The sequence below is a fragment of the Nylanderia fulva genome, unplaced genomic scaffold, assembly GCF_048542155.1.
Source record: "Nylanderia fulva isolate GAGA-0341 unplaced genomic scaffold, ASM4854215v1 Scaffold42, whole genome shotgun sequence".
NCBI lineage: Eukaryota > Metazoa > Arthropoda > Insecta > Hymenoptera > Formicidae > Nylanderia > Nylanderia fulva.
This window is the reverse complement of record NW_028190499.1, coordinates 1,588,848-1,605,041: the sequence shown is the minus strand read 5'-3', so window position 1 is coordinate 1,605,041 and position 16,194 is coordinate 1,588,848. Positions and strand designations below refer to the sequence as shown.

The 16,194-nt window shown below is 27.7% G+C and overlaps 5 protein-coding genes across 8 annotated transcripts in view; 3 read left to right on the top strand and 2 right to left on the bottom strand.

Annotated features, from left to right (window-relative positions):
- Positions 1-16,194, bottom strand: part of N (neurogenic locus Notch protein) — a 358,480-nt gene that overhangs the window by 86,600 nt on the left and 255,686 nt on the right. The gene's annotated exons all lie outside the window — the stretch shown is intronic.
- Positions 644-3,301, top strand: LOC114937027 (retinol-binding protein pinta-like). Of its 2 annotated transcripts, XM_029310385.2 has the most exons (4): positions 780-873; positions 2,071-2,173; positions 2,559-2,757; positions 2,922-3,297. In XM_029310385.2, the coding sequence occupies exons 1-4, from the start codon at positions 839-841 to the stop codon at positions 2,996-2,998; spliced, it is 414 nt and encodes a 137-aa protein (XP_029166218.1). In that variant the 5' UTR covers positions 780-838; the 3' UTR covers positions 2,999-3,297. The 2 variants fall into 2 exon arrangements, with proteins under 2 accessions (XP_029166219.1, XP_029166218.1); XM_029310386.2 differs by lacking the exon at positions 2,071-2,173 and having other exon boundaries at positions 644-873; positions 2,922-3,301.
- LOC114937026 (retinol-binding protein pinta-like) lies at positions 3,855-6,652 on the top strand. Its single transcript, XM_029310384.2, has 5 exons — positions 3,855-4,169; positions 5,063-5,222; positions 5,531-5,633; positions 5,728-6,100; positions 6,305-6,652. The coding sequence occupies exons 1-5, from the start codon at positions 4,031-4,033 to the stop codon at positions 6,382-6,384; spliced, it is 855 nt and encodes a 284-aa protein (XP_029166217.1). The 5' UTR covers positions 3,855-4,030; the 3' UTR covers positions 6,385-6,652.
- On the top strand, positions 7,220-11,608 carry LOC114937024 (retinol-binding protein pinta-like). Its single transcript, XM_029310381.2, has 5 exons — positions 7,220-7,600; positions 8,284-8,443; positions 8,527-8,629; positions 8,724-9,096; positions 9,295-11,608. Exons 1-5 carry the CDS (start codon positions 7,438-7,440, stop codon positions 9,384-9,386), a joined length of 891 nt encoding a protein of 296 aa, XP_029166214.1. The 5' UTR covers positions 7,220-7,437; the 3' UTR covers positions 9,387-11,608.
- Positions 12,187-16,085, bottom strand: LOC114937023 (retinol-binding protein pinta-like). The gene is made up of 5 exons (XM_085486320.1): positions 15,635-16,085; positions 14,735-14,894; positions 13,710-13,812; positions 12,519-13,074; positions 12,187-12,375 (listed from the first exon to the last, which is right to left on the bottom strand). The coding sequence occupies exons 1-5, from the start codon at positions 15,795-15,797 to the stop codon at positions 12,299-12,301; spliced, it is 1,059 nt and encodes a 352-aa protein (XP_085342446.1). The 5' UTR covers positions 15,798-16,085; the 3' UTR covers positions 12,187-12,298.

Genomic DNA, 16,194 nt, shown 5'->3' with positions numbered 1-16,194 from the left:
AAGAAGGACAATGTTAGGTAAGCATATTGCTAATTGTTGGGGATATACCATATATTGTAATTTCGACATACGTTAATCGTTAATCTTTTATTAATCGCAGCGCCTACGGAACGTTCTAATTTCTCGCTTATTAATGACGAAACTTTTCGAGATCTGAATAAAATTAAAGATCATACCGAAACGAACATTGGTTTGACATTTTTTCTACACATGATGGATTGAAACACGCGTTAACTGCTCATAAACTCTCGACTCTGCAGAACTAAAATTAATTTTTGACGTTATATGAATTTTTTTATGATTTTATATTTTAATAATATATTGAAGAAGACCGCGTGCGGTTGAAACGTTTATTTTAGAATGACTGTATTTTTGCGTTAGTTTTAATATTCAATGATTGTAGCTTAATAATTTATACATGAAATAAATGTTATTTGATTGAACAACTTGAATAATTGCTCGATAAGTTGGCCTTGCATTTATCACTTTTGGTTTTTCAATATACGAGCGCAACTTTGTATCAATTTATTTTAAAGCACATAAAGTTGTCCAGCAAACAAGCACGTGCACACATGCATATCGCTATCATAATATTACGCATGCGCGAAGGATAAGCTCGTTTTATAAAGCACGAAGTATTCTTCTGACAATCGCAGTTGTTTCCTCGATACAAAAGTGTCAATAGAAGAAATTCCGCAATTATTCTTACGATGGCTGAATCTCAAAATTCGTCCGATAAATTTCCGCTTAAGTTGACGGGTGAGTAAAAGGAGTACGCAGCGAAGGTTTTAAATGAATCTGACGAAGGTAGAGAAAACGCTATCGCAGAGATTAAACGATGGATTCAAGAGCGCGATTTGCGCGCACAAACTGGTAAAAATAATAGTTTTACTGATTCTATGATATTTTTTAAATGACAGTTTAGTTAGGATTCATCAGTTCTAGAACATTAAAATTAATCCACAGAATGAAAGTTGTCATTAAGTAGAATTAATACATTAATATGGAGTATAATGAAGCATAATGTTATATTATGTAAAATTTGTTTAGTTTTTGTGTTTATTAAAAAATAGGTGGTAATTGCTTACATAATTTTATTACAGAAAGGTAATTTGAAAATCTTAAAGTGAAATTTCTAAATTATCACGCAGGTATTTATCGTAAAATGTGCGCATTATGTTCGCGTATATCTTTCCTTGTTATATGTTAATTATCTTTTATATTTAGATTAACAGCATACTTAGAATTACGAGTTTCTTATTTAGCAATTATGATGTAAAAATAAAAACTGGTGCAAACAATCAATATAGATATTAATATTTCTTAATGCTCAATATTGATCTTTGCAATTTATAAATAAAACATTTCATACTACTAATATTGCATAGAGATACAAACAAAGTAATTAAATAATAATTTAAATAATAAGATTGACTATCTTTTGTCACATATACTTTATAGTAAAAGAAATGTTGTAATATATTACTCTTTTATTTTTTTTATTTTTTATTATTTTATTAATTAATTTATGTATATTTATATATTATTATATATTTATATATTTATGAAAATCTCTCCTCCAATTTTAAAGTCGACCAGACTGGCAATAATTTATTTTGAATAATTAGTTAAATTACAACGTTTCGGCTATCATTGCAGCCCTTTTCAAGTAATCAGATTAATACAATAAATCATATTCACACCAAATCCCCGACAAAATTAACCATTGTTTTGATGAACAATGTATAACTGACAGAAGTAAGCACGAAATAAATAGATGTTGACTGTTAGCAGGAAACTTAGTCACTTCCTTTAAAATTGGAGGAGAGATTTTCATTATTTATTACTGGCGACTCTTAAGGATTATCATTTGTTATATATTTATATTTATATAATTTATATTTATATACCTATATCGAAAAATTCAGAAGTAAAAAATTTTTGAAAATTTAGCTTAATGATACTCCATAACGTTTACTTTATAGTTTCAACAAAAACATTTGCTATATTAGTTACAGAACTAAATATAAAAAAATTATAAGTATTTTAAAATACTTTGTTTACTCTTAGTATTTGTTTCTCTTTGCGAAAATTGGACGATCAAGGAAGATTGGTAATCATCATTCGTTTTGCGCATGACCCACACGCAATTACAGTAGCGGAAGCAGTTAAGGTATTATTTATAACAAAATTATTATAATATTATTAATATAATATGAAATTATATTAATAATATATAATAATTATGCTATTAATAATATTATAATAAAATATTAATAATATTATATTATAATATTCTTAATAGCACATTCGTGCGAATCTCACAAATATTATTGTACATTTATTTGAAGCGATCAAGGTATTTCGAATTCATTCATATTTCTGGACGGATTATTTTTTTTTAAGTCGCAACTGTAATCATAGATCTGACCTTAAGAAACAGCGTCGAAGCATCCTCGTACGGTTTAGTGCTAATTATGGATTTAAGAGATATTACTTTGCGTCATATCGCTCAATTAACACCTTCCGTTGTAATGAGCGGGATTCACGCGTTGCAGGGTTGCTACCCCACAAGAATGAAATTGCTCAACTATATCAACGTGCCGGGATATGCTAATTTATTTCTGGAGCTTACCAAATTGTTTTTGAATAAAAAACTGAGGGAAAGATTTCATTTCTATTCGCGCCAGACGGCGCATGATTGTTTCAAAGATATGCCAGTTAATATTTTGCCGGTCGAATATGGCGGAACTGATGGTACAATTCAAGTATTAATAGATAATTATGGCAAAGTAATAAATTTATTTGTGATGCACAATAAAGGATTTTTTTCGTAGCGAATTAAAATAAAAGTCTTAATTCATATACTTGTATAGTGCCTACACATTTATATTGTGTAATGTGATTCCTTGTATTTACAGAATATTGGAAGAAAGTGATTGAAGAGAATCGCGAATGGCTTATCAATGATGAAAAATATAGACCAGTTTTGAATTAGTCATCAAAATTGAACGGAATAAACTGAAATATTTATATACACATTAATATATTTTAATGCACATCTAAAAAAATATATATATATTTTTTTTTTTTTTTTTTTTTTTTTTGAGAAACAGCAGTAAGTAACGGAAAAAAGTAATTAATAAAATATTCAATTAATGCGCTCAAAATAAATATCTTTTATAAAAATTATGTACATGTATATTTATGTATATGTATGTATTTATGGAAACATATACATATGTAACATCTTTTAATATTTAGAATTATTTTATATGAGTAAAATTTATGCATACATAATTCTTAAAATAAATACAATTTTAATAAATTTACGAAATTTAATTTCACTACATTATAGATATATTTTTATAAAAAATCTTATTTCTTATGATCATTTTTTATGATTCATGTAACGAGAACTACCAACTAAAAACTGCTTTCTTTTCTTTCTTTCGATTTATAAATCTTATTTATAAATTTTTAATTGTCGGCTCTTTCTATAGAGAAAATTAATTTTCGCAAATAAACTGTTACAATATTATTATGAGAATATATAATTTATGTCTGACACAGGATTTATTTTTTCCATACATATTTTGCGTAAGCGTATATACATGATTTTAAATAATAAAATTATATCGTTTTTTCCTAATATATATGCATATTTTTTAGAAAAATACTTGTAGAGATATGACTTACATGTCATGTGCAAATATATTTATCCTTGGTTATGATTACATATTTATTTAAATATTATCAATAATATTAATTCATTCAAAGATGATAAAGCTGATAGAGCGTTGAAGGTTCTCCGTACGAATACAATCACGGTCTATAACGAATACAGCACATGCACATGTCTAGTGAACAATCACGCATGTACACATGCATATCGTTATCATTATATTACGCATGCGCGAGGAACAAGATCATTTGATAAATCACGCAGTATTCTTCGGACATTTGCAGATGCGAGTGTCTTCTCGATACGAGAAGTGTCAATAGTTGAAGTTTTGCGATTATTGTTACGATGGCGGAATCTCAAAAATTGACGAGTGAGCAAAAGGAGTACGCAGCGAAGGTTTTGAATGAATCTGACGAAGGTAGAGAGAACGCTATCTCGGAGATTAAGCGATGGATTCAAGAGAGTGATTTGCGCGCACGAACTGGTATAAATAACATTGCTACGATTTTTTTAAATGACGTTTTAGATACGGTTCATTAGTTTCAGAACGTTAAAATTAATCTGGTGCAAAAAAGTTAACAGTAACATTATTACATTAATATGGATTATAATGGAATTTAATGTATTATTATGTAAAATTCGTTGAGTTTTTTGTTTATTAAAAAATAAGTGGCAAATTCTTACATGATTTAATTATTTAGTTACGGTTCATTAGTTTCGGAACGTTAAAATTAATTCGGTGCAAAAAAGTTAACAGTAGCATTATTACATTAATATGGATTATAATGAAGCTTAATGTATTATTATGTAAAATTCGTTGAGTTTTTTGTTTATTGAGAAATAAGTGGCAATTTTTAACATGATTTTATTATAGAAAGGTAATTTGATTAAAATTACCACACAAGTATTTATCGTAAAATGTGCGCAATTATGTTCGCGTATCTTTCCGTTTTATATAATCAATTTGCAATGTTTTTTTATATTAGACTAACAGCATACTTAAAATTACAAGATTATTATTCAGCAGTTATTATGTAAAATAAAAAAAAGTACAAACATTTAAACCATTATTAATATCTGTCAATGCTCAAGAGTGACATTTGCAATTCATAAATATAGTATTTGATACTGCGTAATATTGCAGGGAGATAGAAATAAAATAATTAGATATTCAAATAATAATTTTGACTCTTATTCTTTTCACATAGAGTATAGTGAACGAAATGTTTTATTATATTTTTCTTTCTATTAAAAAACATTGTTGGAGAAATATGCCGTTTCCAAAATTAGATTCATGTTCTTATATAAAAAAAAATTTATCCAGTATTATTTTGATTATGATTTTTAATTGGACGGGAAATGTTAATTTACGTACAGATGAACTTTTTATTTTGCGATTTTTGAGAGCCTGTAAGTTTGACATGGATAAAACTAAGACCAAAATAAAAAATTATCAAAAGCAGCGAACAAATCTATCGGAGTGGTATGGAAATAGAGATCCATTACAACAGAAACTGCAGGAATTGCTCGATTTGGGGTAATAAGTATCCAAAAATATTATTATAAGAATGCTGAGGTTAATGTGAACAATTTTACCTTTTTATTTATACTTCGATTATTTTATAGTCGAATTTTTATTCAAATGTCTTCTTTGTTTTATATTATTAACAATATTATTTTATTAATAATTACTGTTATATAGTATTTGTACCAAAAGCTGTAAAAAATATAAAATTTAAAAATGTAGTTTATTTTAATGATAATATAATTTTTTAAAAATAATATTCCATATATTCATCGTAAAACTAATTCTTTAGAATTTTGAAATATGTTGTGTGGATTTAGAATTTGTTTACCCTTACGAAAATTGGATAATCAAGGAAGAATGGTTTTTGTCGCGCGCCTTGTGCATGATCCAAATGTGTTTACATTATCAGAAGCAATTAAGGTATTATCAATAGCTTATTACTTATGCGAAAGATGTCATTAAATTAATTTAAAGCGATTCTTTGCATTTATTCAAGTTTTCGGACGGATTTTAGGTCTCATTAATGATCATAGATGTGGCCTTAAGAGACAGTGTTGAAGCATCTCTGTATGGTTTAGTAATAATTATAGATTTGGAACATGCATCCTTACGTCATGTGCCTCAAGCGAGACCTACTATTCTAATGAACATGGTTCATGCGTGGCAGGGTTGCTATCCCATAAGAATTCAGGTGATTAATCATATTAACACGCCGGAATATGCTAAATATGTTTTGTCGATTATCAGATATTTTTTGAGCAACAAATTGAAAGAAAGGTTTTTTGTGCATTCGCGCAATTCGGCGCATGACTGCTTCAAAGATGTGCCAGCTAATATTTTACCGGTCGAATATGGCGGTACTGATGGTACAATTCAAGAATTAATAGGTAATTACGAAAGAATAAACTTAATTGTGATATACTTGAACATTAAAGAATATTTAGCATTATTACAACATTTTAAGAGTCATTATTTACGTGTAACATTTTTTACAACTGATAATGATGTAAATATGAAATTTGTAACATGTATCTATAATTATATATCGTTTAAGCACATATATTTGGTATAATAATCTTTTATATTTACAGAATATTGGAAGAAAGTGATTGAAGAGAATCGCGAATGGTTTATCGAAGATGAAAATTATAAACCAATTTTGAAATCCTAATCCCCACAAATATTATAGTACCGAATTTGATTTCATGTATAAAACGTCGAGTTGAAATTATGTGACCTTGAAAAAACTGCTTGGGGAAGCGATTAAAAATAGTTAATAAAATAAAACCGCTGCTATTAACGCGCAAAATGAATTTATAACTTTTATAAAAATTATTCTATATATAAATGTATACATATTTTTTAATATTTAATATTGTTTTATATGAGTAAAATTTATACGTCCATTATTCTTAATAGAAATAAAATTTTATAAATTATCCAAATTTACTTCACTCAATTATACAGATTTATTTTTCATGGCGTTCTTATTTCTTATCTTCTTTTTCTGATCTTTTTTTATGCGTACAGCGAAAATCACTTTCTCCGAAAATTACTCTTTTTTCTTTGCAAACAAACTTTTATTTTTTGGTTCTTTATAGGATTTTTCCTTAATAAAGATGTGTCTATCTGAAGAATAGGATCATGAAAAAGACAATTTATATCTTACAAACATAGAATTACAGGATACTACGCTTTCTATAAATATCTCGCGTAAGCGCATAAATTATTTTTATCAAAAATTAACTAAATTATCAAGAATTAATTAAACTAATTTTATAAAGAATAAAGACAAAATAAAGACGAATGCTGGATATCTGCTGATTTATTAGATTAGTAATTCTTTTTTCTAATATATGTTTATTTTTTGAATAAATAAGGATTCCTTTTATCGGTTGTAATCATACTTTCATATTTAAATAAATATAATAAATTAATAAGTATATAAAGTATATAAATAAATAATTCATTTGAAGACGTGGAAGAGACGTAGACGATGAAGCTGAATAGGGTGCTGAATCCGCACGAATTTAATATCACGGTCTAGAATGAATTTAGCTGATACTTACAACACATACATATTTACACATATGTTGCTGCTATGCTGCGCATGCGCGAATCGCAAAATCGGGTGACATTTGACGTAATATATTCGCAGACGCGAGTGCTTCTTCCGTATGGAAAGTCAGTAGGTAAAGTTTCGTGACTATTATTGTTTGCTAAAATGCAGGAGTTCCAAAATTCTCACGATAGTATTTTGCATAATTTGACAAGCGAGCAAAAGGAATACGCAACGAAGGTTTTAAATGAATTTGACGAAAATCGAGACAGCGCCATCTCGGAGATTAAACAATGGATTCAAGAGAGTGATTTGCGTGCGCGAACTGGTAAAACAACTATACGGTATTACTATGTTAGAGAATTTAAAGTATTTTTTAATGACGGTTTAATTGGAGTTCATTAATTCCAGAACATAATTTATCCAAAACATGAAAAGTTATTATTATTGACTAGCATTAATATGGATTAGTATAATATGAGATTATATCAAACTCATTGAGTTTGTCTTGATGAATTAAAAAGTGCATTATGCACATTTATGACACGCATATCTTTTTGTCTTATAATTAATAAATGTGATTTTCTGATTTTACTTACATTGCGAGCATTTATTGAGCATTTGAAATTACGGGATTTTTATTCAGATTTTATGATATAAATACAAAAAAAAAGTATAAAAAAAATTATACAAATATTAATATCTGAATTGCGTACAAAATTGATCTTAACTATTTGCATTATTCATAAGTATAATATGTGATATCATAATATTGCAAGGCGATAAAAATTAAGTCATTAAATATTTAAAATATAATTTTAATTTTTTTTTCTTTCTCATAAATATGCAAGAGATCAATTAATATGTTATTCTTTTTACTAAAAATTATTAGGAAAAGTTGCCGTCTACAAAGCTATGCCATTCTAGACTCATGCTCTTATATGTATAATGTATCTAGTATTATTTTAATTATGATTTTTTATTTGAAGATAAATGTTAATTTATATACAGATGATTTCTTCATTTTGCGATTTTTGAGAACCTGCACTTTTAATATTGAGAAAACTAAGATCAAGATACGAAATTATCAAATGCAGCGAGCTAAACTACCGAAATGGTATCCGAATACAGATCCATTACAATCGAAACTACAGGAATTGCTCGATTTGGGGTAACAATATATTCCAAAGTGTTATTATAAAAATGCCAAAGTTTATGAATTTAAAAATTGTTAAATACTTTGTTTATGCTTAGAATTTTTTTACCCTTGCGAAAATTGGACAATCAAGGAAGATTGATTTTTGTCTCGCGTCTTGTACATGATCCAGACGTAATTACATTATCGGAAATAATTAAGGTATTATTTAATAGCATAATACTTGTGTCACAAACATTACGTTAATTTAAAGTGACACTTATACATTTATTTTTTCAGACCAATTATTTTTTAGGTCTCATCTATGATCGGAGATATAGCCTTAAGAGATAGCGTTGAAGCATCCTTGTATGGTGTATCATTAATTACAGATTTGGAACAATTAACTTTGCGTCATGTTACTCAAATGACACCTTCTTTTCTAATGAACGTGGTCCATATATGGCAGGAATGCTACCCCATGAGAATTCAGTCGCTTACTTTTATCAATATGCCGGAATATGGTAAATTTGTTTCGTCGATAACTAGATTTTTCTTGAGCAACAGACTGAAGGAAAAATTGCAAATCTATTCGCGCAAAACGACGCACGACTGTTTCAAAGATATGCCAGCTAATATTTTGCCAGTCGAATATGGCGGTACTGATGGTACAATTCAAGAATTAAAAGGTAATTACGACGAAAGAAAAAACTTAATTGTGATATACTTAAAGATTAAAAATTATCAACGTAATAATTACAACGTTTTAAGTCGTTATTTACGTAACATTTTTTACAGCTGATAATTATGTGAATATGAAATTTGTAACATATGTCTATAATTATATAGCGTTTAAGCGCTTATATTTTAATCTTTTATATTTACAGAATATTGGAAGAAAGTAGTTGAAGAGAATCGCGAATGGTTTATCGAAGATGAAAATTATAAACCAATTTTTAATTCTAATCCTCAAATATAGTACCGAATTTGATTTCATGTATAAAACGTCGAGTTGAAATTATGTGACCTTGAAAAAACTGCTTGAAGAAACGATTAAAAAAAGTTAATAAAATAAAACCGCTGCTATTAACGCGCGAAATGAATTTATAACTCTTATAAAAATTATTCTATATATAAATGTACACATATTTTTTAATATTTAATATTGTTTTATATGAGTAAAATTTATACGTTCATTATTCTTAATAGAAATGAAATTTTATAAATTATTCAAATTTATTTCACTCAATTATACAGATTTACTTTTCATGACATTCTTATTTCTTATCTTCTCTTTCTGATCTTTTTTATGCATACGGCAAAAATCACTATCTTTGAAGATTACTCTTTTTTCTTTACAAACAAACTTTTAATTTTTGGTTTTTTATAAAAATTTTTCCTTAATAAAGATGTGCCTATCTAAAGAATAGGATCATGAAAAAGACAATTTATATCTTACAAACATAGGATTACAGGATACTTCGCTTTCTATAAATATCTCGCGTAAGCGCATAAATTATTTTTATCAAGAATTAATTAAATTAATTTTATAAAGAGTAAACAAAATAAAGACGGATGCTGAATATCTGCTGACATTTATTAGATTGGCAATGCTTTTTTCTAATATATGTTTATTATGTGAAGAGATAAAGATTTTTTTATCGGTTATTATCACACTTTTATATATATTTATAAATAAATATCAATATAATCAATTTAAAAAGTGATAAAAGCAAGGCCAACTATCGAGCAATTATTCGATTTGTTCAATCAAATAACATTTATTTCATGTATAAATTATTAAGCTACAATCATTGAATATTAAAACTAACGCAAAAATACAGTCATTCTAAAATAAACGTTTCAACCGCACGCGGTCTTCTTCAGTATATTATTAAAATATAAAATCATAAAAAAATTCATATAACGTCGAAAATTAATTTTAGCTCTTCAGAGTCGAGAGTTTATGAGCAGTTAACGCGTGTTTCAATCCATCATGTGTAGAAAAAATGTCAAACCAATGTTCATTATATTACGCATCTCCGCGATAGCATTTTCTCTACCTTCGTCAAATTCATTCCAAAACCTTCGCCGCGTACTCCTTTTGCTTACTCGTCAACTTTTGAGATTCCGCCATCGTAACAATAATCGCGGAACTTCAACTACTGACACTTCTCGTATCGAGAAGACACTTGCATCTGCAAATGTCCGAAGAATACTGCGTGATTTATCAAATGATCTTGTTCCTCGCGCATGCGTAATATAATGAACATATGGCCTCGATATGATCGTTGATTTTATTCAGATCTCGAAAAGTTTCATCGTTACTAAGCGAGAAATTAGAACGTTCCGTAGGTGCTGCGATTAATAAAAGATTAACGATTAACGTATGTCGAAATTACAATATATATTCCCAACAATTAGCAATATGCTTACCTAACATCGTCCTTCTTGACAATTTTAACCATGTCTTAAAAAAGTTATTGAAGATGACACACGACAAAACCAACAATATAAAAAGACAGCTCATTTTAAACTCTACTTGATCGAAGAGTGTCCGTGTTTATAAATGATCTAATACCTATGTGTAAACCGTTAATGTCCTATTTGTCTTATTATTATTTATTGTTCGCTAATTTATCCAAAATATCAAAATACGACTCGCTAAGTAACTCAGTATCTTTGTTTAAATTTAGCCCATTTTTTTGTTCTTTAATATGTAGCATCTCAGAAATGAGTCTTTTATAATAATTATTTTCAAAATCCATCGTTTAATCTCCGCGATAGCATTTTCTCTACCTTCGTCAAATTCATTCCAAAACCTTCGCCGCGTACTCCTTTTGCTTACTCGTCAACTTTTGAGATTCCGCCATCGTAACAATAATCGCGGAACTTCAACTACTGACACTTCTCGTATCGAGAAGACACTTGCATCTGCAAATGTCCGAAGAATACTGCGTGATTTATCAAATGATCTTGTTCCTCGCGCATGCGTAATATAATGATAACGATACGCATGTGTATATGCGTGATTGTTCACTGGACATGTGCATGTGCTGTATTCGTTACAGACCGTGATTGTATTCGTATGGAGAACCTTCAACGCTCTATCAGCTTTATCATCTTCGAATGAATTAATATTATTGATAATATTTTAATAAACATGTAATCATAACCAAGAATAAATATATTTGCACATGACATGTAAGTCATATCTCTACAAGTATTTTTCTAAAAAATATGTACATATATTAAGAAAAAACGATATAATTTTATTATTTAAAATCATGTATATACGCTTACGCAAAATATGTATGGAAAGAATAAATCCTGTGTCAGACATAAATTATATATTCTCATAATAATATTGTAACAGTTTATTTGCGAAAATTAATTTTCTCTATAAAAAGAGCCGACAATTAAAAATTTATAAATAAGATTTATAAATCAAAAGAAAGAAAAGAAAGCAGTTTTTAGTTAGTAGTTCTCGTTACATGAATCATAAAAGATGATCATAAAAAATAAGATTTTTTATAAAAATATATCTATAATGTAATGAAATTAAATTTCGTAAATTTATTATAATTGTATTTATTTTAAGAATTATGTATGCATAAATTTTACTCATATAAAATAATTCTAAATGTTAAAAAATGTTACATATGTATATGTATACATAAATGCATACATATACATAAATATATATGTACATAATTTTTATAAAAGATATTTATTTCGAGCGCATTAATTGAATATTTTATTAATTCCTTTTTTCCGTTACTTATTGCTGTTCTTAAAAAAAAAAAATATATATATATATTTTTTAGATGTGCATTAAAATATATTAATGTGTATATAAATATTTCAGTTTATTCTGTTCAATTTTGATGACTAATTCAGAACTGGTCTATATTTTTCATCATCGATAAGCCATTCGCGATTCTCTTCAATCACTTTCTTCCAATATTCTGTAAATACAAGGAATCACATTACACAATATAAATGTGTCGGCACTATACAAGTATATGATTAAAACTTTTATTTTAATTCGCTACAAAAAAAAATCCTTTATTGTGCATCACAAATAAATGTATTACTATGCCATAATTACCTATTAATTCTTGAATTGTACCATCAGTTCCGCCATATTCGACCGGCAAAATATTAACTGGCATATCTTTGAAACAATCATGCGTTGTTTGGCGCGAATAGAAACAGAATCTTTCCCTCAACTCTTTATTCAAAAAAAGTGTGGTAAACTTCATTATAACTTTAGCATATCCCGGCACGTTGATATAGTTGAGCAATTGTATTCTCATGGGGTAGCAACCCTGCCACGCGTGAATCACGTTCATTAGAACGGAAGGTGTTAATTGAGCGACATGACGCAAAGTTGCACCGCCTAAATCTATAATCAGTACTAAACCGTACAAGGATGCTTCAACGCTGTCTCTAAGGTCAGATCTATGATTACAGTTGAGACCTAAAAAAAAAATAATCCGTCCGGAAATATGAATAAATTCGAAATACCTTGATCGCGTTAAATGAATATAATGTTTGTGAGATTCGAACAAGTGTGTTATTAATAATATTATATGATAATATTTTAAAATTAGAAAAGCTATGAGAGCCGATCGCGCGCCGAAAAATAGCGCCAGGAGGATCCTCTTAATTTAAGATGATATTCCTAATTTACTCTTATTTTCGGAAAAAATGTATTAAAATTTAAAGAAATTTCTTAAATTAAGAGGATCCTCTTGGCGCTAAAAGTACAATTTTTTCGGTGGCGGATGTATGTGTGATTAAGACCGCGAAATTTAAATGTTTCACTGTCTTCTAGTAGTAATGCACGAGGCACGAAATTTTGCTTAGCACCTTGCTAAGACTTATTTAGAAACCTCTACTTGACATATTATTTCCTATACTGCCCTTCCTTGAAGAGATGTATGCGAGTATCTTTCGCTTATACGTACCCCGAAAAAATTGTATTCTTAGCGCCAAGAAGATCCTCTTAATTTAAGAAATTCCTCCACATTTTAATATATATTTTTGAAAATAAGAATAAATTCAGAATATTATTTTAAATTAAGAGAATCTTCTTGACGCTATTTTTCGGTGTTCTACGTATACTAATGGTAGACAACGACCTTTTTCGCGTCGGCGCATATTATACTTAATATAATATAAATTTAGATATTATACTTAATATAATATAAAATTAGATATTATACTTAATATAATATAAAATTATATTATATTATGTTAGCAATATATAATATAATAATTAGGCTATAAATAATACCTTAATTACTTCTGCTATTGTAATTATGTGTGGGTCATGCGCAAGACGAATGATGATTACCAATCTTCCTTGATCGTCCAATTTTCGCAGAGGCAAACAAGTACTAAGAGTAACAAAGTTTTTTAAAAAACTTACAAATTTTTTAGTTCTGCAATTAATATAACAAATGTTTTTGTTGGAACTATAAAATGAATATTATGTTGTATTAAGCTAAGTTTTCAAAAATCTTATAATTCTGAAGTGTTCGATATAGGTATAAATTAATTAATAAAATAATAATATAAAATTGAGAAAAATATTTTAGGAAAATTCGACTTTAAAGTTAAAGAATTAATTATTCGGATAAAATTACAATAATACAGGGTATTCAAAAAATAAAATTTTTGGCGTACATAAAAATAAACAAAAAAAATCTTAATTCCAAAATAGTACTTTAAAAATCATTCTCAATTGTTAAATAAATTTGATCTACAGCAGATCTACTTTTGAAGTATTGCTCGTTGCTCTGTCATACATAAAATGAGTCTCTTATTTTTAGATATGTGTAAAATTTAGCTAAACTTAAACAACAAAAAACCAGACATTGTCAACACTTACAACTTCAAAGTAATGAGATTGAAGAATGAGTAGATTAACTGTAAATTGTTATCAAAAAACTAAAAATTATCAAAAAACTCTTTGACCTTACAAGCTCCTACGATAAGAAAGATCGCGTATTTTATCATACAATACACATTTTTAGTATGTTTCATCTATAACTCAAATATAAACGGATTTTCGAATATTATTCGTTAAGACTTTTCGGGTTATTTTTACGAGTATTACATATACTTCTAAAATTTGGTACCATCTTTTTTGTACACCCCGTACAAGGCATTCTATATACTAACAGATTATTAAAATAGATACAAAATTTTAAAATTGCATTTAAGTTTTGACGGTCTAACTTATAAATTACAAGAATTAAATTCGGCATTATTATTATAAACATTAGCATCTTTATAATGATATTTTCGAATTGTTACCCCAAATCAAGCAATTCCTGTAATTTCGGTTGTAGTGGATCTCTATCCGCATACCACTCTGATATTTTAGCTCGTTGCATTTGATAATTTTGCATTTTTGTTTTAGTTTCCTCGATATTAAATTTACAGGCTCTCAAAAATCGCAAAATGGAGAAGTCATCTGCATTTAAATTTACATATTCTCTAAATAAAAGTTATAATCGAAACATTGGATAAATTTTATAAAATCATTAATTTAATTTCAGAAACAGCATACATTTCCAACATTTTTTAAATAGAGTAATATATTACAATATTTCTTTCACTAAATTCTATGTGACAAAAAATAGTCAAAATTTTTATTTAAATTATAATTTAATTACTTTATTTTTATCTCTCTGCAATATTACGCAGTATAAAATGTTTAATTTATAAATTGCAAAAATTAATCTTGAGCATTGAAAGATATTAATATATGTATATAAATTTATTGTACCTGTTTTTATTTCTATATCATAATTGCTAAATCAAAAACTTGTAATTCTAAGTATGCTATTAGTCTACATATACAAAAAATATTAACACATAACACGAAAAAATATACGCGAACAAAATGCGCTCATTTTACGATAAATATTATACTTGTGTCATTATTTATAAAATTTACTTTAAGCAAGATTTTCAAGTTACCTTTCTGTAATAAAATCATGTAAACATTTGCCATCTATTTTTTAATAAACACGAAAACTAAACAAATTTTACATAATATAACATTATGCTTCATTATACTCCATATTAATGTATTAATTCTATTTAATGACAACTTTCATGCTGTGGATTAATTTTACTGTTCTAGAACTACATCCTAACTAAACTGTCATTTAAAAAATATCATAGAATCAGTAAAACTATTATTTTTACCAGTTCGTGCGCGCAAATCACGCTCTTGAATCCATCGTTTAATCTCTGCGATAGCGTTTTCTCTACCTTCGTCAGATTCATTTAAAACCTTTGCTGCGTATTCCTTTTGCTCAGCCGTCAACTTAAGCGGAAATTTATCGGACGAATTTTGAGATTCAGCCATCGTAACAATAATCGCGGAATTTCTTCTACTGACACTTTCGTATCGAGAAAACAACTGCGATTGTCAGAAGAATACTACGTGATTTATAAAACGAGCTTGTCTTTCGCGCATGCGTAATATGATAGCGATATGCATATGTACATGTGCTTGTTCGTTGGACAGATTTATGTGCTTTATTCATTATAGACTAATAATATTATAACCCTTCATCTGCGAACATTTTTATTCTCTAAAAAGAACCGACAATTAAAAATTTATAAATATATTTATAAATCGGAAGAAAGAAAAGAATGCAGTTTTCAGATGATAGTTCTAGTTGAATGAATCATAAAAAATGACCATAAAAAGAGAGAATAAAGTTTTTTATTTAAAAGAATATCTACAATTAACTGATAAT